Here is a 24,062-nt window from a genome sequence, read left to right on the forward strand (position 1 = left end):
GTCAAAAGATTAGAATATTGCGAAAAACAAAGTGAAACCACTGAGTTCTAATTTTGATTATAGCGTACAGCTCATAAAAGTCAAATCCAGTATCTCAAAATATAAGAATATTTATATTTAAGTTTCATGAAGTGACCATCCCTATAATAGAAATGCTGGGTATCTCTTGTTCTTTGATGCCACAATGTTGTGGGAGACCGCTGACTTGGCAATGGTCCAGAAAACAACCATTAACACCCTTCATAAAGAGGTTAAGGGAATACTGCCAAGCAAAGCTGATTCAAACAAGTCCAGTGTAAGGTTTCTGAAGTTGTGATCGTTTGGGGTGCTGTGACATATGCTGGTGTTTGTCCATTGTTCTTTCATCAAATCAAGTCAATACAGCCTTCTGTAGCACATTATGCTTCCATCTGCTAAACAAACCTTTATTATTATTTTTTTAAAAAAACTTTATTATATTATAAACATTTTTTTAGTTTATGCAACCGGCCCCTGATCTTTACTGAAAGCTGGTTCCAACTGTAGGTGGAATAATGGCTAAAAACATTCAGCGCCTTTTCTTCCTGAGGAAACTTAAGAAGAATCAGCTGTCCTCAGCCATCCTGGTGAACTTCTATCGCTGTACAATAGAGAGCATCCTAACAAACTGTGTCACAGTCTGGTATAGGAGCTGCTCTTTTGCTGAGCGTAAGGCACTGCAGCGGGTGGTGAAAACTGCCCAGCGCATCACAGGATCTCCACTTCCATCCATTGAGGACATCCAGAAGAAACACTGTTTGTGTCGAGCACGCAGTATTCTTAAGGACTCCTCTCATCCTGCCCACAAACTGTTTTCCCTCCTGCCATCTGGCAGGCGATTCAGATTCCCCCGGACTAGAACAAGTAGACTGAGGAACAGCTTTTATACCAGAGCTGTCTCACTACTGAATTCTACCCCCCACTGATTTCTGCCCCACCCACCCCCATTCCCACCCCATTAAAAATAAAAAAATACAAAAATGCACTGTTTAACATTCATTGCACTCCACTGTACACACACACACACACACACACACACACACACACACATATATATATATATATATATATATATATATATATATATATATTGTAAATGTATGTACTATCCATTGTACATACTCTTGTAAATTTGTCTATACATAACCTGTATATCCTGCTTTTTTGTACATAACCATCTGTAAATTGTTTACACATACTAACTGTAAATTTCCCCTTCTCATCTGTAATTTAATTTGTACATATTTATCACATATTTATCTTTGTAATTTATATTTGTACCTATATCCTGCACTTGCTGCTTATTGCACTCCTGGTTAGACCTAAACTGCATTTTGTTACCTTATACTTGTACATTTTGTAATGAGAATAAAGTTGAATCTAATCTAATCTAATCTAATATTTATGGTCAGAATGACAGAATGGATGTTATGAACTGTTAAAAATCCTATTAAACGATAATAAACAATTTAGATGCCTGGGTGTAACCAATAAATTTCAATGACTTTCAACAATTTATGGAGCTTACACTTAGAAAGAAAAAAAATAGTCCCTTACGGAAATTAATATATATATATATATATATATATATATATATATATATATATATATATATATATATATATATATATATATATATATATATATATATATATATATTTTTTTTTTTTTTTTTCTATTTTTCTATTTACCTATGATGATTATTGTGGATATAAGAGAGAAAATATATTGTATCATCACCATCAGGGATCAGTCAAATTGTTTTTCAAGCTATTTTACAGAAATCGTGTCTGACTTGATCTCACTCATGAACTATTGTAAACAGAAACACCTGAATAAAGTTCTGTCGAGTCGCGCGTGATTCTGGGAAAAAACTGTTTGAACCAATCAGCGCGCGCTCAATTCAACCCGGGAGTTCACGAGGGGTTGTGTTTAGCATAGCGGCTAAAGTGGAAATTATCCTATTACAGCCGCTTTAAGGATTCACATTCTGGGAGGTGGGTTGTTACATATGCGTTAATTAATTACCTAGTTAACAGCTAGTTAATTGAAGACTAATTTGGCAGGTGTCTGTCTGGGACGCGTTTGCACACAGCACCTCATGTCAAGTTAGCTTGCTAGCAAATGACAGTCGCTTCTAGTCACTACTGTTGTTTCTTAAAGAATTCAGTGTAATTCCAAGAATGTGTGTATATGTTTCATCTAATAAAAAATATAATGCTATATAAATGAGGACGCAATAATGCAGTTAATTTGACTTTATTAACTGTAGTTAATCATGTCTCTGACATCCTAATGTTAACATAATGATAAGTAATTGAAGTGAAAATCACACAGTTACTACTAACAATAATAATAATTTAGCATGGAATGTCCTTCAAACTGTTACACTGTAATAAGCTTTCAGAATTACTTTTTATTGAAATGACAAGAGCTGTAGTAAGTGTGGATTTGCTGTAAGTCACAGTTATTATTCAAGATACCGTACCGATTACAAATGATGTGCATATCACAGTGTAACGTAGACACGCTTTTGTGTTGCTTCCAGGTGGAGCAGGAGCTGCACATGGATACTGAGGGCTTCGGGGAACTCCTGCAGCAGGCAGAACAGCTTGCGGCAGAGACTGAGGCCGTGTCCGAGCTGCCCCATGTTGAGCGAAACCTACAGGAGATCCAGCAGGCAGGAGAGCGTCTACGTTCCCGTACTCTCACCAGAACCTCTCAAGACACAGCTGACGTAAAAGCGTGAGTTTTTGGTTTGGTGTTATTTGCCATGAGGCTAAAATTCATTTGATGTCATCTGGATTAGCATAGTATTATATTATTTATATCTGTACTGTCTTTTTTTTTTTTTAACTTCAGCTCCATCCTCTTGGGTTCTCGGGGTCTTGACATCTTCCATATCTCCCAGCGTCTTGAGAGTCTCAGTGCTGCCACTACATTTGAGCCTCTTGAGCCAGTCAAGGACACTGATATTCAGGTTAGTGCATGTTTTACTTGGGTGGGTGTTTTTATTTACAGTTAAATTTGATCAATATCATACTTTATATCGCAACAGTGCTTTTTAACGTCATATATTTGTCCACTTCAGTAGATGTTTGAACTGTAATATCTGTTGATATCAAAGGACTCTAATTATCGAGACGTACACTATTTATTAAAAGTATGTACAGTAAGTTCAAAAGTTTCGGGTTGTCTGAAGTTTTAAGTATTTAAGTGGTATTAAAATAGTTATCTCATGCTCTCCAAGGTTTTATTTGTTTGATCAAAGATACATTATATAACATTGTTAGTAAACATACTTCATTTAGAACAATAGTTTTTTTAATTGATTATATGTATCTTATTCATAGGACGACAAAGCTGAATTTTAAGCAGCCATTACTACACTGTCACATAATCTTTTAGATTTAATATGCCATTTTGATATCATTTATTATTACTATTATCAGTTTTCACTTGAAATGCTGGGTAACAATCTTTTGTAATAATGTGAAGTCTTAAATGTTACTTTTGATAAATGTAATACCTTTTGAATAATAATAAAATCGTACTGACTCCAAAGCTCTAAACGGTACTACAGTACCAGTGCATTGTTGAACAGTACATTTTTTAATGTTTTTAAAGAAGTTTCTTCTGCTTGACAAACCTGCATTGATTTGATACAGTACAACAAAACAGAATCATTTTAAAATAGTTGTTTTTTTTATTTGAATATATTTGAAAATATAAATTATTCTTGTTATTTCAGCAGAATTTTTAGCATCATTACTCCAGTCACATGATTCTTTCAAAATCATTTTAATATTTTGATTTGCTTCACAATAGTACTGCTTTTACTGTTTTTTGCATTAAATAAATGTAGGCTTGATGAGAGGGAGAGAAGTCTTTATAAAAAACTTCTTATTGTTCAAAAACTTGTGACTGGTAGTGTATATATGGTGGACTGTTTTAATTTGAGTTGTTTGGCAATTGTCAGAACTGACCTCCGGTAGACATCTACCAGTAAATGGATGCATCTGAAAGTCATAGAAAATAAGCTCTTTCATGAAAATTCCTCGCAAAAGCACACTTTATTGTACTTTATTAAAACACTATTTATTGTGCTTTATTAAAACAATATTTCTTGGATAAAAAAAGCAAGTTTTTTTTTTTTTTTTTTTTTTGCTAGATTTTGAGTTTCTGCCTATTATTGCGCTTCCTTTACATGTATACTGAGTAAAATGGAGCTTTATGCCTCAGTTTTAATACAAATGTGCTCATTTAACCCATATAATTTTTTTATTTTAAATATAATTTAATATGTTGACTTATTTATTTTCTGTATTTTCTTCAATTTTGCTTTTAAGACTTTTTTGTGAGACTGAGTCTAAAATGAATATATGTGCCCTTTATTTGTGCCCTAAGTCTCTTTGATTGGAAATAATTTGCTAAGTACATGTAAAGGATACTATTTTTGAAAAGTAAATCATACTTTATTATTTATTATTTTCATTTGCAACTTTATTAAAAAAAACAAAACAAGTTCAGATTTGATGCTAGTCCATTTTCATTGCAAAAATTAATGACTTAACATACACTACTATTCAAAAGTTGGGTTTGGTAATATTTTCATGTTTACAAGTAATATTTAGAATTATCTTACAGAGACTGCATTTATTTGATCAAAAAGATTGGTAATATTATTACAGTTTAAAATAAATGTTTTCTATTTAAACAATCTTTAAAATGTAATTTATTCATATTAAGGCAGGTTTTCTGGAATTTCTAGTCATTACTTCAAAAATCAGTGTTACATGATCATCCAGAAATCATTCTAGTTTGCTGATTTAGTGCTTGAAATGTTTCTTCTTTTTCAGTATCCTTTGATGTAATATAAAGTTGAACAACATTTATTGGAAATATAATTTACTTTTTAACATTATAAATGAAATCATGTAATTAATGCATCCTTGCACAATTGAAGTACTGACCCCAAACCTTTAGCTTTTGTTAATGCGTTAATCCTCTTAATGATGTACTAATGCAGTGTCGTCTTAATAATTTGGTGAGACTTCCTGCATTACAGCCTCAGTAGAAGCCAAATAAACATTTAAACAATCTCCTCATTCAGCCCATTTGTAATTAGCACTATGCTGTTGCCTTCAGAGCTTAAGATACAGGGTGGGTCTAATGGCTCTCATTCCCTGTCTATGCATTTATCTTAATGGCATGCTATTCATGTTTTTTCGTATATTATCATTGCTTCTTAGTGCAACCTTTTCTTGTGTGTACCATACATATGTATTTCCTATTTGTTTTGTTTGGTCATTTGTGAAGGCAGGTTGAGTGCACTGTGCAGCTTTTAGAAATGATATATTGCATGCTGTGAATTGGATTATAGTATGTTAGTCTGCTAAGGTGTGACTTTGCTGTGGCAATTGGTTACTATTGAATTCAGTTGTAAGTGCTTCTGTAAAAGTAATACAGGCCTAAAGACGAGTCATGTAATTCTTGAAATTTTGAATTGCACAGTAAAGATCATTACAGCTTAAGAGTTTAGTGTTTTTGCCGAAAATGAATTAAAAGATGAAGATATGAAAAATGACATTTGAACTGAATGATGTTAATGCCTTTCTGAAACGGTGACAATAACAGTGGTTACTACGCCCTCCTGTGGATGCTGCTGATACCAGACGATTTTTAGGTTTAGATATAGTTAGTTATAGGTTTAGTTATAGTTAGATATAGTATAAATACATGCATTGCTGATGTCTGTTTGCAGCTGTTATGATACACAAAGCACCAAAAGACTTTTGGATTCAGAGAGGAACAAAAAGGCGTTGTTTATGGTGACTGCATTATGAGACCACAGGTTTGGTGAATTGTAGTGAGCTCACTAGAGCCAGGAATCAGCAGTGAAGTCAACAATGAGCTGTCAAACCACTGGAGTCATCTTGTGGCTTTTTGTCCATGTTTGCACGGCAGTGCTCTGTTTTTTTTTTTTTCCTTTTTAGTCCTTATTTTTCAGTGTGCTATAGTTTGAAAGAAAACCACTTGATGAGTGTTTTTTTTTTTTTTTTTTTTTAGCTAAAATGTCTATTGTTTTAAGTTTTTAAGTGATTCATTGTAATAAATGCCATTTTAACACTATTAATGATAATACTAAATGATGTCCAGAATAATACGAGTTAAAAGGAGCACTTTTGTGGTTTTGTGTCAATGAAGATGAGGTCCATTTTATGTCCTACTGAAAGGGCTCTGGGGTATATGGATGGGGAATATTGATCTCATCTGGTGATTATCCAAATTTGTATTTTCAGTGCTGTCAAAGACTAAAACATTTCTGTAGCCTGTATGAGAGAAAAATATATATATATATATATATATATATATATATATATATATATATATATATATATATATAGTACAGAACAGAACAGCTAGGAAGCAGATTATGTCCATGTAGGTTATGTCCATGTCTTAAGTGGTTATGTCCATGTCTTAAGTTATCGTATACAGCTGACTAAAAAAACTGAATATGAGTATTAGGTCTGTGCGTTTAGTTTTAAAGGGACAGCAGCATATATCTACTTCTGTCTGGTCTGCTAATCAAACAACACCACAGCTTTAACAAAGATTAATTTGCATTTAACTTATGCACTAAGCGTTTTTGTGTTGTTTTACACTTAATTATAACATTTCTGCACATGAATACTACTGTTACTGTCTTTATATAGCTTATTATTTTATGTTGTAGGGCAGTTCATCTATTTTTGCAATTTGTGCAGTTATTCTTGTTGTATTACCGACTTTAGTATTTAAGGTACTGCTGGGGTACAGAAATCCTTTCAGAGAATTAGGAGATCGACAGGTCAGTGCTTCATTCATAAATTCAAACTTAAATTTTATTATAATAACAACTGACCAATGCAGATATATAAGATATGATGCAGTAAACACGAAAGCTTAAACGTGATTTTAGAACCATTGATGATTGGTCACCCAATATTTGAACTTGCATTTCAAACAATCAAACAGCACACAGTTTTGCTATATTAATTTACTATCAATAATATAAATGGCATGTCTTCAGTTTTGACCATTAAAACGGTAGATGTATTTTCATTTGTTTGAATGTTATCAGTGTGGATAGAGAATTGGCTGTTGACTCATCAAGTCGTGTAATGATCCACTTGGTTTTCGCTTCTTGAAGGTTCGAAACCGTCTGCCCCCACCCATCTTTTTTCTGTCCTTATCTCTTCTCTCCTCTTTCTCACTGTCTCTATCCCTCCCCCTCCTCTCCATCGTCTTTTTGTCAGACATATTTTTGTGGTGGGCCTGCCAGAGTGCGGCTCGGCTCTTACTGGAAGTGCACTTACTGCCTGGCACTTTCCTCACCTCCCTCCCTGTCTGAATGTATGTGTGTGTGTGAGTGGCTAAAAATCTCTTTAGCATTTTGAGAACAACTCTGATTTACTCAAAGAGCTATGAGATTTAATATCTCCCTTTTGTTGAACTTGTGTAACTGCGTTTCCATTTATCATCTTCATTCTCGTTATGCATCTCCGCAATCTAAATTACCTATTGAAAAGATGTTCAGAATCGCATTAAACCCGCTGTTGAATAAAACAAAGATGCTGCAGGTGCCACGCTCAGAATTGCACCATTACAATTGCGTCGAGACATCCAGATGTGCATCGACCCTGCAAGCTGGTGGCAGAGTGTGTGTAAATTGTATATTGTGTGTGCTCCATAAGGCTGCTGAGCTGCCTGCCTGCCTGAAGACAAAGGAAATGCACGCTGCTGATGAGGCGTAGTCTGCTGCCTTTCTCTCGCCTTCTGCGATTGCGTGTGTGGGAAAGCGTGCAGCCTTCTGCAACCCACGTGTTTCCTTTATAAAAGCTAAATAAAACGTTTAATTTTAACATCACAACATTAAGACGAACAAAGGCAGGAATGCCTTGGGTGCTTATATCATGCAGAAGAAAAGGTGAACGCTTAATGATGGACTGCAAGAAGGAGAAGCACTACCCGAGCAAAATGGCGCAGAATCGGGCGATGCATTGAATCTTTTTCTTTAACTCTTACTTCCGCTTACTTCCGTCTTTCCCACACCATGCCTTCGAACCAGAGTGTTATCTAAGCGCACACAATGGTAGGTGCAGGATAAGTGTAAATAGCTCTACATGTGGAGTCTGATCTCTGGTCAGTGCACTCTGCTCATTAACTAAACATGACTCTTAAGAGGATTATTAGCCCAGTTTCTGGACAGGATGTCGAAAACCATCAGGAGAGTATGTGGGGGGGGATCCATTACCATAATTGCATTGCGCTAGCAGAAGAGGAAAAAGGAAGGATGCAGAGATGTTTAAAAAAAGGAAGAAATGAGTGTGAGTGAAAGAGGAGGCTGGCAGGGATGCTAGAGGAGAGATGAGGAGGAGGGGTGGACGACTGATGGTAAACAAGCACATGGATCAGGTTGAATAATGACTTCTCCTCAGATTCCCCCCCGTGTCTCTGGGCCGACTTGGTACGCTCCGCCTCCGACAATAAAGCAGCCCACAGTAACCCTGCTCGTGGCTCATATCTAGGTTCAGACCACTGGGCCGCCTTGAGGTAAAGAAGAGTGCATGTGGCAGAGACAGTGTGGGCCTCTGGTGAAGGAGGTCAGAAACGCCCTAAAAATGCACTGGCCCGCTTCTGCAGGACGAGGAAGATGGAGATGGCATGGGCAGGGGACAGGCACTCTGCTTCCAGACACTATCACCTCTCAGCAGCACTTTCCCAGCAGGTTAAACCAGACCATAAGTGAGTATCACCTACACGCACATGCATTCGACAGGCTTGCTGTAGTACAAACACCTCGGTCAGTCGGTTTAGCCCAAAAGACGAGACTGTCACCGACTCCGAAGGGATGATGAAGATGGCGAGGAGGAGGAGGAGGAGGATGAAGACTTGTCTGTCACACAGGAAGTGGTGGGGTTAGGGTGGGGTTCCTTCACTCCTCATTGTTCAGAAGTAAAAGAAAGGAAAAAGAGATGGATGTGTAGATCTAAAGAGGGGTGTTTGAGTTTAAATCAAATGCTGTGGGTTCAGTTAGCGCATGTATGCATGTCTTTTATGCAGCTTGAATTTGACAGCATGCATTCGATGTCAATTCACGTCATATTTCCTGCTATGCGTTGTTCAAAATGCATTATACCTGATTTCAAAATGTGCGTACATCCACGAGAAGGTGTGTTCACCATGAACATGTATGAATTCCGTATGTAGCATTCATTACAATGTCTTTATCGAACATGTATTTGCTTTATATAATAATGATGTCTTCTGCTTGTCGTGATGCACCGTTTTTTTATCCATATCAAACTCGTTCAATATTCGCTGCGACTTGAATCTTCTAGAAATACACGGTACTTAATTGTATGGCAAACGGTAACCTCCCCTTTCAACCTATGTGATCTGCACTTTGACTAGCTGTTTTATTGACAGCCTCTAGTCACACATTTATTTTGCTGTGGTCACATTATTTAAAATGTGCATCAAAAAAGATATGTAGTTTGGTATAAATTGCACATCTGAGAAGATTTATTTCTTTTCATTTTATGAGACTAATAGTGTCAAAAAATGTCATATGCAATAAAGCACTTCACAATATATAGAAAGCATAATCTTAGATAAGGCATGACCCAAATGCATCCATGTAAAATGTGTTCCTTTTGTCAGCTAGTGGCTCTTGGGTACTTGATGCAGAGCGTGAATGGCTGAAGGGGGCGCTGTTCTGTAGCTAGCGGTTTGAGGCACGGTGACTGAGCAAGAAATAGCTCTGCTAAGTATGAAATGTTGGCTGCTCCACACCTTAAACTCCCCCCCCACCCACTCACTTGCCATCTCCGTATCCATTAGCTTGGCTCTTTCATTTGGATGCGTCATTTAGATTTTGCGTTCCCCAAATCAGAATAAATCAATCCTCATTTACAGCTGTCAGTCAGAGTGTGGATGGGGTGATGGGGGTCGTGCAATCTCGGAGGGGGGAGGAAAAGAATCATCGGGGGGAAGGGAGGGCAGGCTTCAACTCGATCCCGAGGATTTGGATTAAAAAAAAAAAAAAGTGTCAATTGTGATCGGTGCTTAAATTTCTAAAATTGAGCGAATTTATTGATGAATGGAAACAGTGTTCATCCTTTTACGATTATGAGATGTGCTTTTTTGACTCCATCCTTGTTGTAATAATAAAAGCCAATGGCTGCAGGTTCCAGTTCAGAGGTCGCATTTCTTGCCATCCTTTAAAAAAAAATTTGATTTTCAGCGGTCTGATGATCCTCCAAACCCATCAGAACCAGCTTCCATCAGTACCACTCCCTATCCCAACCCCCACTCAATGTGTGTGTGTTGCACATCATTCCAGTGGCTTCTCTGTCCTCAGGATCAGCTGCTGGATCTTTCTGTTCTCTGTTTAATCAAAATGAATGCGGTTGTGTGAGTGTTCGTTACCCAGCTGTACATCAAGTACAATCACTCCTAGTGCATCCATACAGGTTGCTCGAGCTGCACACTCGGCATCCAGTCAGAAAATGTAGCTTATGTATCCTTTGGAGGCTATTGATGTGTGCGTTTTCCATCTGTGATCGAACAAAAATGACATTTTAGATGATGATAGCCCATAATTAGACATAAGCAGCTGTTGGCTTTATGATTTCCAGTTGGTAACAGTCTAGTCAGGGTTTAGTCTTGTTTTAACTATCAGTGTCCTAGAGAGAAGCCTGAGAGTGGAAGTTAGGGGGAAATTAAACAGTTTGAACCACATTTTCCATACACATCCATTGACTTCTGTGTGTAGGAACATGGTTCACATGTTCACATGAATGCGGAGTTTCTTAAATGCGCAGTACTTTTAGTGCACTCGAAAAACGTTGCTGATCCAGCTCTGACCAGCCGAGAGCGGCCATTTTGGACGAGCGATCACATACAGGGTCGATTCTAAGCACATTTTTAGCAGCGATTTTGATAATGATGGCAATTCTCCATCTCTGGCCTGTGGCGTTTGCGTCTTGGAGGAAGTATGGAGGGAAGGAGAGAGAAAGGGAGAGAGGGCGTGTGCTCTGCATGCAGAAAAGGGAAAAGTAGGTTGCAGTACGTTTAACCTCCATGCCGTGTCTCTTGTTCCAGGGCTTTCTGAAGAACGAGAGAGACAATGCACTGCTGTCAGCCATCGAGGAATCACGCCGCAGGGTGAGCATCTTCCTTTTACCTCTCTATATCCTTTTACAAACATTTATTTGCTCGGTCGATCAAACCATGTCTTACCAGCAAGTGTAGATTAAAGGAATGAGATTTTTAACAACATTAAACTTCAGCGCAACTTCCCATATTGCCCAGACATTTCAAATCCAAGCAGTTTATCTGATAGCTCCTTTAAAATTGTCTCCTTCCGATAGTTGCCAGAGATTGCAGATCTTTCAGTTTTAGTTCAAAACGTCTTTTACCTTGTTGTTTCCTCAGTCACTGTCAGTGAGATAAAAACAGGCCCTTTCACCTTTTATTATCCATTTCTCAGCAGAGAGCTCTCTGCCAGGTCAATATCCCATCAATCTATCCTCTCGGTCTAGTCATCAAACCTCTCAGGAGGAGGAATGTCAGCAAAGAGATGGACAGAGGATAATTTGCTCAGCAAAGAAGAGGTGTTACCCTCACAACACAGATGGCCTGTATGTGACAAAATGAAAAGTGAAAGTTTTGGGTCTTCAAGCAATGCAGTTAAATGCATGTCTCTCACAGGAAGGTCCAAAATCAAATCAATCAATATTTTGTATTATACATATTTGTAATGTATATATTAAGAGTGCGATTATTTAGTTTAGGGCTAGGCAATATATTGCATAATATATTCATGCTCCTCTCATTAGTAAAGCCTGTTCTTTGATTAGCAGTACATTTCAATCACCTGTTTTTAAATGGAGCGGTAGTTAATACACAGAGCCATAAATCACTGACAAGCTAGACAATATTTCGTTCAGTATCACAAATGCATTAACTGCAATACTTGTCATTGATCTACGGCTCTTTGTAATAACTACCGCTTCACTTGAAAAAAAGGGTAATCACCTAATCAAAGAACTGGATTTATTGAAGAGATGCACATAAATATATTGTGCAATATATTGCCCTGTCCTAGTTGTGATTTAAAAAGCCAGTTTCAGTTTATAATGGTACCTGTAAGGAAAAAAGTGACAACTTGTCATGATCTATTTCCTCTTTTTTTTTGTGGTTTATTGTGAGGAATATTGAAATATCTTCTAATGCCACATGAGGAGCTGGGCAAAAACTAGGTTTAACATCCTAGAGTTTACTGTAGCAGGGCAATCTTGCACATCACTTACATCAGTATGCGTCAAACAATCGTTCTTAAAATTTGACATAAACCATGTGCAACTGCAGTTAATAAAATTACTTTTCAACTGGTGAGTCATTTTTCACTTTACTCTCCAAAGCCAATTTTTACTGCATTTGGGCATTTTTAGAGCTTTAATTTTGGACCCCAGGTGAAAATGAAGTAAATTGCTTAATGATGAATGATTTTGACCCAGCAAAATCATCTGGAGTACAGTTAGATCCTGAAGTACTTTATAAAGCCATATACTATTGGTTTTGCCCCTAAACCAAAACCCTCCTGAGCGTTTTCTCCAATTGTAATTTTACCTGATTGACATTAACTTCAGCATGTCGTAATGATAATATCTCACTCCTTCCATCATTACGCTCGATTCCAAAGTCTCTTCCTCCAGAGTTCAGAAGCCTTTTTAATTAGAACGCTTGCAATTATCACACGTCGATCCACCGGGACTGAGTAAAATAGACGAAAGGTCTTCGGATTCAATCAGGGTACGGGCTAAATCGGTGGTAGGCGTGAAGGCAGACCCAGATAGCGGCACAGTTCCATTAGCGAGGCCTCCACGCATCCAGGCTTTAGCGGGCCAGACCCAGTTTGAGTCTCCCCAGGCCCAGCTCTCGTTCCTTGTCCCTCGGAGGTGGGATTGGGGGAGGGGTGAAGATAGTGGTGCCCGTTAGCGCTTATTGTGCACAGCATGCTTCCCAGATCCAGGCTGCTCTCTTCTTACTCCACTAGCTATTTTTAATGCGTCACATGTTGGGTAACCTATATATTCGCTGAAGGCTTTGTAGTTTTAATTCATTTACTCTCATTTATTAGGCTTTTTTTTGTGTGTGATTTGTATCTTGTCCCCGCTCTTACTCGTTCTGTCTTTCTTGCAGACATTTCTGCTGGCGGAGGAGTACCACAGAGACTCTATGTTGGTGCAGTGGGAGCAGGTGAAGCAGAGAGTGTTGCACACCCTGCTGGGAGCTGGAGAGGATGCACTGGACTTCAGCCAGGAAGTGGAGGTCTGAGGAACAACACGCCACATGAAACATAATACACACACAGGATAGATGTGATATAACTTCCTTGTAAGATATGTAATAGCTTACACTCACCTCACTTCACACGTGGCGTATCCGTGAAGTACAAATGTTCTCATTTAGCATCTAAGGAGCTTGTTCAGATCTGTTGGCGTGATACACCCAGCCTGTGGCTACGTTTGTCCTGGATCTGTTTGTCAGTGAAATCTTATCTGGCAAAAGCATTTCTTGTAGTTCTTTTCAGAAAAGAACATACAGACACGTTTGTTTTTTTAAGCAATTAAAATTAAAAATTGTTACGTAAAGATAACATCCAGCACACTACAAGCATCACCAGATGGAAATGATATAAACTAAACATACTGTCTATGTATCTATTTTATATGATATTCTATTTTTTTATATTATGCTCACAGCTTATAAAATTAAAAAAGTCAGTAAGATGGGATGCCATTGTCTGCCTTTAAAAACTATTCATAAAATAAAGGGTTTTTTTTTTGGTAGCATTGCTCATCTCTGCTGTCACAAAATGGAGAGGTGAGTAAGAGGGAAGGATGTGGAAAACATCAAACACTGAAGATGACAAGCACTCCTCTTCTACATTTTATATATATATATATATATATATATATATATATATATATATATATATATATATATATATATATCACGCATGTCTCTTTTTATGTCCTCAAGTGGAACAATAGTCTGTCTACAGCAAACAATGATGGTCTTTTTGAGAAGGCGATACCTCAGAATATGCTTTTGTCTTTCCTTTTGTTTTCCTATTGATTCAAGAAGAATGTACCGTTTGTGTGAATTTGGACACAAATGCACATATGTTTGTGTGCTCTAGGAGATTTTTGACTGCTGTCCTGCTGCTTTAATTATTAAACAGCAGTTAAATTTTCCATGTGTGACCTGCTGTTCACTTCCTATGCCAGGAGCTCACTCTTCCTTGTACCACCAGCCTGGGTCGCCCCCTCCCCACTACATTGTCACACAAACTACAACGCCTCACTGGCTTTCTTGCCAGGCTGTTCATGGAATTTGCTACTGTGGAGTGTGTGTGTGAGAGAGAGAGAGACTGTGTGTTGAAAATGATTTTAATTAAAGCACCATATGCTTTATGTATGTCAAATCTTTCGCAGTACATGTGACATTATTTCTTCAGAAGAGATTAATTCATGTCAACTTATACAATTTAAGATTTTTCTGCTTGTCTCTTTCTCTGTGTATTCATAACACTGAGCTGTGTGCTCTCAAGCGTGAGTTATGTTCTTCACAATAGCTTCACGCTACATTGGTCGCTGCATTTAGATTAAAACAACTCTCCGAGATAAACGCAGCTTGTGCACTTGTCAAACCCACGCTTTTACAGGCACACATATGCACACCTACACACGCAGAGAATATTAATATGGTCTTGTTGTGTAGACGTCCTTGTGTGTGTCTTAACAACTGTTGCTATGTGCCCTACAGCCCAGTTTTGTGAGTGAGGTCGGAATACCAGGACGCAGTGCACTGGACAGTGTAGAAGTTGCCTACAGCCGGCAGGTTTGTAGAAAGCCATAACACTGTACAGCATAAGCGCACACACAAGGAAACATTTCTATAAAAGTATAAAAATATAAACCATTAATATTTTATTAATGGACCACTTTAATAAATATCAAATTAATAAAAAATAACATAAAGCCTTATACATGCATTAAGTCATTCATTAAAATGTTATAATTTCCAAAAGAAAGTATTTTGAAACAACACATAGAAATTGGACAGCATCGAATTGGATGCTAATAAATCATGCCATACTAATTATAAGATATCTTTTTAAAAAAGACTGGCTCATAGTTAAGTCAGAATACCTTATCATTTAGTTTAGCTTAGCTTTTTCAGTTAACTAGAAACAAGAATAAATGTGTTGTGTTTTGCAAGCCTAGCTTGATTGATCGAAAAGATTGATTGGCTGGAACGAAGCATGATGGGTAAGCTCCCAATCTATCCATAAAAGGGAGGGCCATCTCTCTCTCTCTCTCTCTCTCTCCTCCTTTGTTCTCTTTTTTTTGTCAGATCTCTCTCTTATCGCCTTTGTACTTTTATTTCAAATCATGTGTCGCCACATTGCCTGTGGAGTCCTCTTCCTGATCTTTGTGCTCTTTTTCGAAGACCTTCTAAACATTTTCATCCTGTTTGTTTTGTTTTTCATCATACTACACTTCACCTCCAGATAATAGCAGATCCAGCTATGGAGAGCTCGGCTTTAGACAGCAGTCAGTCTATGACCTTTATCTTCAAGTTGCATTTTTCCTCTTTCTTTTAGATCTATATCTTCAATGAGAAGATAGTAAATGGACATCTTCAACCCAACCTGGGAGATCTCTGTGCCTCAGTAGCCGAAAGCCTGGATGATAAGGTATGTCGCATTCGGCCTGGATTGACTATGTGTCTGTGCTTTTGGTCTCAGAAATATAAGGGAGAGATTGCTTTAATAGTGATTCTGTAAAGTTGTCTGTGCATGTATTTGCAGAACGTGTCAGACATGTGGCTCATGGTGAAGCAGATGACAGACGTTCTGTTGGTGCCAGCAAAGGACACGCTGAAGTGCAGAGTGTCTGTGGACATGCAGATGGCCTTCGTCAGACAAGCCCTGCAGTTTCTGGAGAACAGGTGAAGAAGAAAATTCAGCTTGTTCTTTGTTTAGAGATAATATTGACATAAACTAGTTTTAAGTAGGGATGCAATATTGAAATTACCAGTAGGTGAATTTTTTTTATTCTAAAAACGACTAAATATGGTTGGCAGAGTTTTAATTATTTTTATTATATTAAATTTTTATTATTTGAATAATTATTTTAAATTTAATTATAAACTAAAAAGTATTTTGGCTTTAAATAAAACCAATAAAGCTTCATTGTAGAGTTGTTGTCAGGTTTGGACTGATGTTTAAATGTTTAAGAAAGTCTTAAGCTAATGAAAGCTGCATGTATTTGTTTTAAACTTTTTAAAATATAGTTAATTAACAGCAGTTTATTAATTGCTGAAATGTCAAAACATGATAATCAGTAGCGATTATAACTTCAGTGTCACATAATTTTTTTTAAATTATTCTAATATAGTAATTTGATGATCAATAAACATTTCTTAATATAATCTATTTTATAACTATTATTAATTTTGAGACCATAATGTAATATTTAATAGAAAGTTTAAAATATCTGCTTCTATTTTAAATGAAAATCTTTTATTTAATGCATCTATGCGAAATAAAAGTAATAATTACTTGCCAAAAAAATTGTAGTTTATGTTCAGGGATCCCATGGTGGTAGAAAACCTGGAAATAGAATGAAAAATAATGGATGTTGATTCTGTGCTCTCCTCTTAAGTATGTAATGGGTTAGATTTTGCTCTTATGTTGATTAAATCTTACTTCTAGGACAGGTTTGTAAATTAACCATTTTTATTTTACTTCAGTCTGTCAAACAGCTTTACAAATCAGTATAAATGACTCAGTGTGTCAGTTTGAATCAAACGATCATTTAGTTCTAACAGGATAATGGGAAAAGCATATGAATATACTGGTCAGAAAGTTAGTGAACCCAGTATGTACTTTTATCCACTGAAAAAATAGTTTGCTTGTGTCTCTCCTCTACAGCTATAAAAATTACACGATGGTCACTGTATTTGGGAATCTGCACCAGGCTCAGCTGGGTGGAGTACCTGGCACTTATCAGCTTGTATGCAGCTTCCTAAACATCAAGCTGCCGACTCCACTGCCAGGCATGCAGGTACTGCAGCAGAACGTGTCCGCACCACACTGCACAGGCAGCACTACATCATACAGACTAGATGCCTTCACTGCAGATAACTCTCGAGTGAACTGCACAGAGTGGGGCTTGCCATAGTTTAGATAACAGCGGTGGATTCTCCCTGCATGGGCCAATAAGCTGCTTATTTCCGAGCTGAAAGTAAAAAGGGGGTAAATGGACGCAATGTGACCCAAGGATAAACCCTGCTGCGTGTGTATGTGTGTAACAGGACGGCGAGGTGGAGGGACATCCAGTGTGGGCTCTGATCTATTTCTGCCTGCGTTGCGGAGACTTGTCTGCCGCCATGCAGGTGGTGAACAGGGCACAGCATCAGCTGGGCGACTTTAAGATTTGGTTTCAGGAATACATGAACAGCCCCGACCGACGGTGAGAACGCATATACACTCATCCCAAAACTAGATCACATCCTAAGAGGACTATTTCTCCTCTGTATTTGGTAACTACTTCTCTCTCTTGTGCGTTTGACCCAGCTTGTTCTCTTTTTGTCTCTTATGCATAAGTTTGAATCTTAAAACCTGAATAATTCAGTAAATCTGTTTTAGGACTCGGTGTATATTTATTCAACTGTGCTGTTCTTCTCAGTTTGTCTCCTGTCACAGAGAATAAACTACGACTTCATTACCGACGCGTGCTGAGGAATAGCGCTGACCCCTACAAGCGTGCAGTTTACTGCCTCATCGGCAAATGCGACATCGGCGACAATCATGGAGAGGTGGCCGATAAAACAGAAGACTACCTGTGGCTCAAGGTCTGATATACTGACAGGCATAGACCTAATTATTTATCAGAGTTTATGTTATAGTTAATATTTTTTACTCATGTTTTGTGTCCATATCCAGCTGAATCAAGTATGTTTTGATGAGGATGGCAGCAGTTCCCCTCAGGACAGAATGACTCTAGCCCAACTTCAGAAACAGCTACTGGAGGACTATGGTGATACTCACAGTCACTATATATAAAAATAGTTTATATACTTTTTAAATGAAACATTATTACATTTATTCAGAATTCCAACATTAAGTGCATCACATATACTTAAAACTGGGTTATAACAAAGTAAGATTATAAGCTGTTCTGCGACAGACAGGTTTCAGCTGGATTCAATCACATGCAAAGAAAATACATAGCGAATATTTTCTGGGGGGGGGTGTACTTTGTCACAAGGGAATCCTAACAGCTTCTGTTAAACTGGATTAAGTTGATTATACTATTAAATAATATTACAGTTACAAAATTCAGGCAGTATATCTTAATCTCAGCCCTTTAAAACAAGTGGTCTCTCTGAATGATCAAATTATTCCATACAGCCAATAAATCAGCCCACTTATCTTTAGATTCACTCCAGTCCTAAAGGAAGAGATTTAAATGGGCATTTGAAAGACTAGGAAGTTATTCAGTATGCAACCCCCCTCCTATTCAGTCTCTGCCAGTGTGCCTAACCCAGATAAAAGTGTATGTCATTGTGCTGTTTTCTCATGGCTTAAACTTCTCCTCGCCCAGTTTTAAAAAGGCATCCGCTTAGTTTCTTCCACCTGCCTGATGAGTCAGTCTTATCTCGTCGGCGCTCCTGCAGTACACCACATTAAAGACTCCCTCTATTGCTGATAAGACTCCTTCACTCCCAGCTGCGCTGCCATTACGCTCCATGCAAAGTCGCAGCAGGTCTTTTCAATGCTTTAAGACGTCAGTTTTAACGGCAATTTAAATGAGAGGGGATTATTTCAACTCATGCAAATGGAAATGAAACAGCCTATTTAAGCACTTCACAGCTGAGGAAGATTTATGTGGAACCTATTACTCGCTTAAAGAAGCATTCAAATTCCTTAAGTTACAAATCCTTATTGGCTGCATTTGCATGTGCACATTCCCAACATGTGATTTATAATGTTTCATAAGTGGTTTTGGATTATCCCGAATGCTCATAAAGGTGTGTGGAATTTTTTTAAATTGTTTTCTGTAGGTGAGTCCCATTTCTCAGCCAGCCACCAGCCATTCCTGTACTTCCAGGTGCTTTTCCTGACTGCACAGTTTGAGGCGGCCATAGCGTTCCTTTTCCGAGTGGAGCGTCTGCGCAGCCATGCTGTTCACGTAGCTCTGGTGCTGTATGAACTCAAACTGCTGCTCAAATCATCGGGCCAGAGCGCTCAGCTATGTAAGTTCTGATCAATAAATGATAACTCGGTTGTATCTGGTTTCTGTTCTAAAGAGGTTCCTGGTCTTTTCTCAGTGAGTCAAGAGGCTGGAGATCCACCAATGGTGCGACGGCTCAACTTCATTAGGCTGCTTATGCTCTACACCCGCAAGTTTGAGTCCACAGACCCACGAGAAGCTCTGCAGTACTTCTACTTTCTCCGGTAATGATCGTCCGAACCCCAGCTGATACTATTGGGTTATTTAGGGTAACAGAGCTGTCGAGCAAATCTATGCTTAAACATACCAGACCTGTTTTAAAATCAGCTTGTTTCCTGTTTGATCAGTGGCTGAACTGTAAGTCATGTCTTTTTCTCTGAAAATACTGAGCGAAATCCCTCTCTGAGAAGAGATTAATGTGTCATGAATAACTCAGAACCTTCCACGAATGATCCATGAATAATTAAACCTGTTCCATGCACCCTGAATTCGATGCTAACTCGACCCATTGTTTTAAGAGACCTCACAGGCACCGTGAAAAGGAAACGGTTGATCTTCTAAAGGTCTTTTATCTCAGGGTTTGCAAACGTATCACAAAGCGAACAGATTCCTTTACAGGCCCAAGTGCTTTCGTGATACTAATGGCATAATTCCTGTACTTCACTGCTTGAAAAGTCAAAATCACTGTTCTGTGATTGGCCACAGGAATGAGAAGGACAGTCAAGGAGAAAACATGTTCATGCGCTGTGTCAGCGAGCTAGTCATCGAGAGTCGGGAGGTAAGAAACGTGTGCGAGCCCATTGGAGGAAGCGCTTCTGCATACTAATTGCTATTAATATTGTTACATAATATGTCAATAACTAACTCTCTTCCTGTAGTTTGATATGCTTCTTGGAAGACTTGAAAAAGATGGAAGCAGAAAGGTATGTCGGAGGCTTTTGTTTTAATATCACCTGACTTGCAGACAGTGAATATGCCACTGTTTGGGAACTCGCTTGTACATTATTTTGTTCCTTCAGCCTTGCAGGGTTGGGTAGAATGTGCTATTGTCTCAGAGGCCTTTGCAACACAGTCTGGCCTTTCATGCTCAAAGTAATTTGACAAAACAATCGTGCATTCAGAGTCTTCCTCAGCTCTAAGCAGTGTTTGTTTGAATCCCTTCAGCCCGGCGTGATCGACAAGTTTGCCGGAGACACGCGGGCCATCATTACCAAGGTGGCCTCGGAGGCAGAGAACAAGGGCTTGTTTGAGGAGGCCGTCAAACTGTACGAGTTAGCCAAGGTAAGATAAGTTGTGACGTGCCGTGGGGGTTGATTAGTCTCATGATGATTGTGCCTAATGCATCTTTTGTTTCTTGCATCAGAATGCTGATAAGGTTCTGGAGCTGATGAACAAATTGTTGAGTCCTGTTATCGCTCAAGTCAGCGAGCCCCAGTCTAACAAAGAGCGACTCAAAAACATGGCGGTGGCTATTGCTGAACGGTGAGCATTTTGTATACACAGACCTCTATGAACTATTAAAAGTCCTTTTCTGCCTAAAGTACAACTTTACCTCTCACTACAGAACTTTATTGCAACTTTGTTTCAGAGTGTGATTATATATTCCCCAAATTGTGCCTTTATATCTCTCAAATACAACTTAGTGTAAAGATGAATTATGACTTGGCCTCTTCTGCAACTTCACATCTTCCAGTTGTGATTATATAACTGTTGAAATTTTACTTCTCACAGTTGCAACTTTTATTTATTTGACAACTGATACTATATCTACCAACTGCAATTTCTAGCTTTATTTTTTAAAAATTGATCTCATGTTACTTAATTTTGAGGCAGAAACAAGCTTCCATTGTTTTTTTTTCTATATTTTCTTGTATTTTTTGAGCACAGGTACCGTACTAATGGTATAGCTGGGGAGAAGTCTGTGGACAGCACCTTCTACTTGCTCCTGGACCTCATGACGTTTTTTGATGAGTACCACGCCGGACACATAGACCGAGCCTACGATGTAAGTCACCTGTAAGTCCCCTGTTGAGCTTCAGTACATTCCTCCAGGCATTAATCTTTATTTTTGTGACATTCTGTGTCAGGTGATTGAGAGGCTAAAGCTGGTTCCTTTAAGTCAGGACAGTGTGGAGGAGCGGGTTGCAGCATTCAGAAACTTCAGTGACGAGGTAAAATTTCTGAAAGCATTAGCATAAATCACCTACTTTCTGTTAATTTCAAATGCTAAGCTCGTAATTTCAGGTGACCCCAAATTAATACATCTTTTCAAATCTTTGCTTTTTGATTGAGTTGACTAACAACTAGTGTCTGTAATTCTGAAAAACTATTCTTTTTCTTAATGACCAGAATTGAGACCTTTATTAACATGACATTCTCTCCATTGTGTCCTAATCTTTTCACAGATAAGGCACAATTTATCAGAGGTTCTGCTGGCCACAATGAATATCCTGTTTACACAGTACAAGCGTCTAAAGGGGGCTGCAGCAGGTACGCCAGGAAGACCTCAGCGTACCCTAGAGGACAGAGACATGGTAAAACTTATTTTCTAAGTTAATATGATGCTTATTCAACTATAAAGCTAATCCTGACTGTCGAGTCCATTATTCACCGTACTTTGGACACACATTGTGACAATGCATGTTAATTGTGTGTGACCACCCGCAGTTGCATTTGTCTACTTTCTCTGCAGCTGCTGCGCAGTCAAGCCCGGGCTCTGATCACGTTTGCGGGAATGATTCCGTATCGCATGGCTGGAGATACCAATGCCAGACTGGTTCAGATGGAGGTCCTAATGAACTGAAACTCCCCCTTCTCCCTTCTCCAGCAGCTCATTTTCATTGTCCCCATTCCATCATTACTTTTGTCAACTTATATTTGTATTTTTTCCCATTATTTGAAATAATAAAAAAAATGAAATTCAGTTCAATTTTGTTTCATTTTCTTTTCTTATGTCATAAACCTTTTTTCATTTTGATGTGACATTTTGTCTTGCATTTTCTGTTTATTTGATTTCAGTTGCATACGTTTCATTTTAAAAGCTATAGTCTCTTTTAGAAGCTGTATGAAATTAATCAAATGCACTATTGCCTGCTATTCTTATTTCGTATAATTAAATATCAATCCAATATGAAATCCGGTGCAAAAAATCAACTTGTACATCTCATGACAATAGTATCCTTTATTATGTTGTTAACAGTAAGATTAACCACTTTGGTGGCAGCCATCATGTTGCTGTATATAAAGGGTTCTCTTACTCTCCGGGGCCACAAAAAGCACAGAAGTGAGATCTTTATTTAGTGACTATATTTTACTAGTTATGAGTTTTTCTGAAATATTTTATTGTCTACACGTTGCTGATGGACTTTGTGTAGTGCAAAACAAAAACTACTGATTTGTGAGCAACTGTTTCTTTTAATAGAAGAACTTTACAATTGGTCCCCGTTAATGCATTAACTAACAATGAGCAATACATTTGTTACAGCATTTATTCATACATTAAAAATACAACTCTTCGTTATTAGTTCAGGTCCATTAAATAACATTAAAATACAACTTTTGATTTTAATATTGAAAACAACAACAAAAGTTTTGCAAGTATTTTTTTTGTTCATCTTCAGTATATGTTAACTTAATGTAATTATCTAAAGCCTTTTAACATAAATTACAAGATCAGTTCATTCACAAATCAATCCGTATCACAAAGCTTCAAAACGTGGGACGCCTTTATTATATTTTATTTCTCTGTTTTGGTTGGCTCATACTTTATTCATTAAAATGCATATTGTGTAACACAAACCTACTGTACAAACAAGTGGCCGGACAGGGAGTGTTTAGAGCCCTTTCTGAGAGCAGGAATGTGTGTGACATTGATTCTCTCAGCAGATGGTGGGTTATGGAGGAAATGCCCGTAGAGCACACAGATGGACGTGTTGGCTTTGTCACGGCCGGCTGCAGTGTCTGCTCCAGCTCCCTCTAAGCTCTGCTTTGCATTTTTAACCGTTAGCATCTGGAGCTGCTGCATTTATTAGAGTGCACTGTCCTAAATTCAAGGTACTGGATGCACAACAATCAGGTTTCAGGGTTTCAACTTTATTTCACCCTTTCATCAAAAGCTCTCAACAAAAGACAAATCTGGTCCTCACAGAATTTTTTTTTTTTTATTGCAAGTCGTCCAGCATCAGTACACCACTAAGTCAAATAGGAACTCTGTTAGGTTTGGACCCTGGAGAAGAAGATCAGGAGGAGAAAGATTCGTCTTCACACCTCCTGGACTGGTGTGTGAGGTGTGTGTGCTGCAGCTGGTGTTGTGAATCAGGCCGATGTCACACGTCCGCGATAACCCGGCTATTTCACAACACCAGGGTGGCACCACACCGCTGCCAACAAAGGAGCTCTTTCTAAACAAGTCATCCATCACCTTTACAGAACTTAACAGAATGTACAGTAATGTATTATCCTCATTAAAAAATACAGTGGTTCTTTGAAATAAAACTTTTTTTTACTAAAATGAAGATTTAAATTTTTAATAAGTGTGAAATATAACTGTTTAAAGTAACTGTTTTGTATTTTAACATAAAAGTAATTCATTCATGTGACAGCAATGCTGAATTTTCAGCTTCGTTACTCCAGTCTTCACATGGTCCTTCAGAAATCATTCTAATATGCTGGACTGGTGATGAA

At 38.0% G+C, this 24,062-nt stretch overlaps 1 protein-coding gene across 2 annotated transcripts; it reads left to right on the forward strand.

Moving 5' to 3' along the window:
* Positions 1–1,902: 1,902 nt before the first annotated feature.
* On the forward strand, positions 1,903–23,889 carry nup93 (nucleoporin 93). Of its 2 annotated transcripts, XM_043216548.1 has the most exons (22): positions 1,903–2,015; positions 2,567–2,763; positions 2,881–2,998; positions 11,170–11,232; positions 13,273–13,401; positions 14,902–14,976; positions 15,743–15,835; positions 15,950–16,089; positions 17,075–17,207; positions 17,458–17,615; positions 17,832–17,997; positions 18,089–18,182; positions 19,210–19,401; positions 19,477–19,603; positions 20,085–20,157; positions 20,258–20,302; positions 20,544–20,660; positions 20,743–20,861; positions 21,267–21,384; positions 21,467–21,550; positions 21,785–21,913; positions 22,072–23,889. In XM_043216548.1, the coding sequence occupies exons 2-22, from the start codon at positions 2,585–2,587 to the stop codon at positions 22,180–22,182; spliced, it is 2,463 nt and encodes an 820-aa protein (XP_043072483.1). In that variant the 5' UTR covers positions 1,903–2,015; positions 2,567–2,584; the 3' UTR covers positions 22,183–23,889. The 2 variants fall into 2 exon arrangements, with proteins under 2 accessions (XP_043072483.1, XP_043072484.1); XM_043216549.1 differs by lacking the exons at positions 1,903–2,015; positions 2,567–2,763; positions 2,881–2,998 and adding an exon at positions 8,543–8,808.
* The last annotated feature ends 173 nt before the right edge of the window (positions 23,890–24,062 follow it).

Source organism: Puntigrus tetrazona, chromosome 18, assembly GCF_018831695.1.
Source record: "Puntigrus tetrazona isolate hp1 chromosome 18, ASM1883169v1, whole genome shotgun sequence".
NCBI lineage: Eukaryota > Metazoa > Chordata > Actinopteri > Cypriniformes > Cyprinidae > Puntigrus > Puntigrus tetrazona.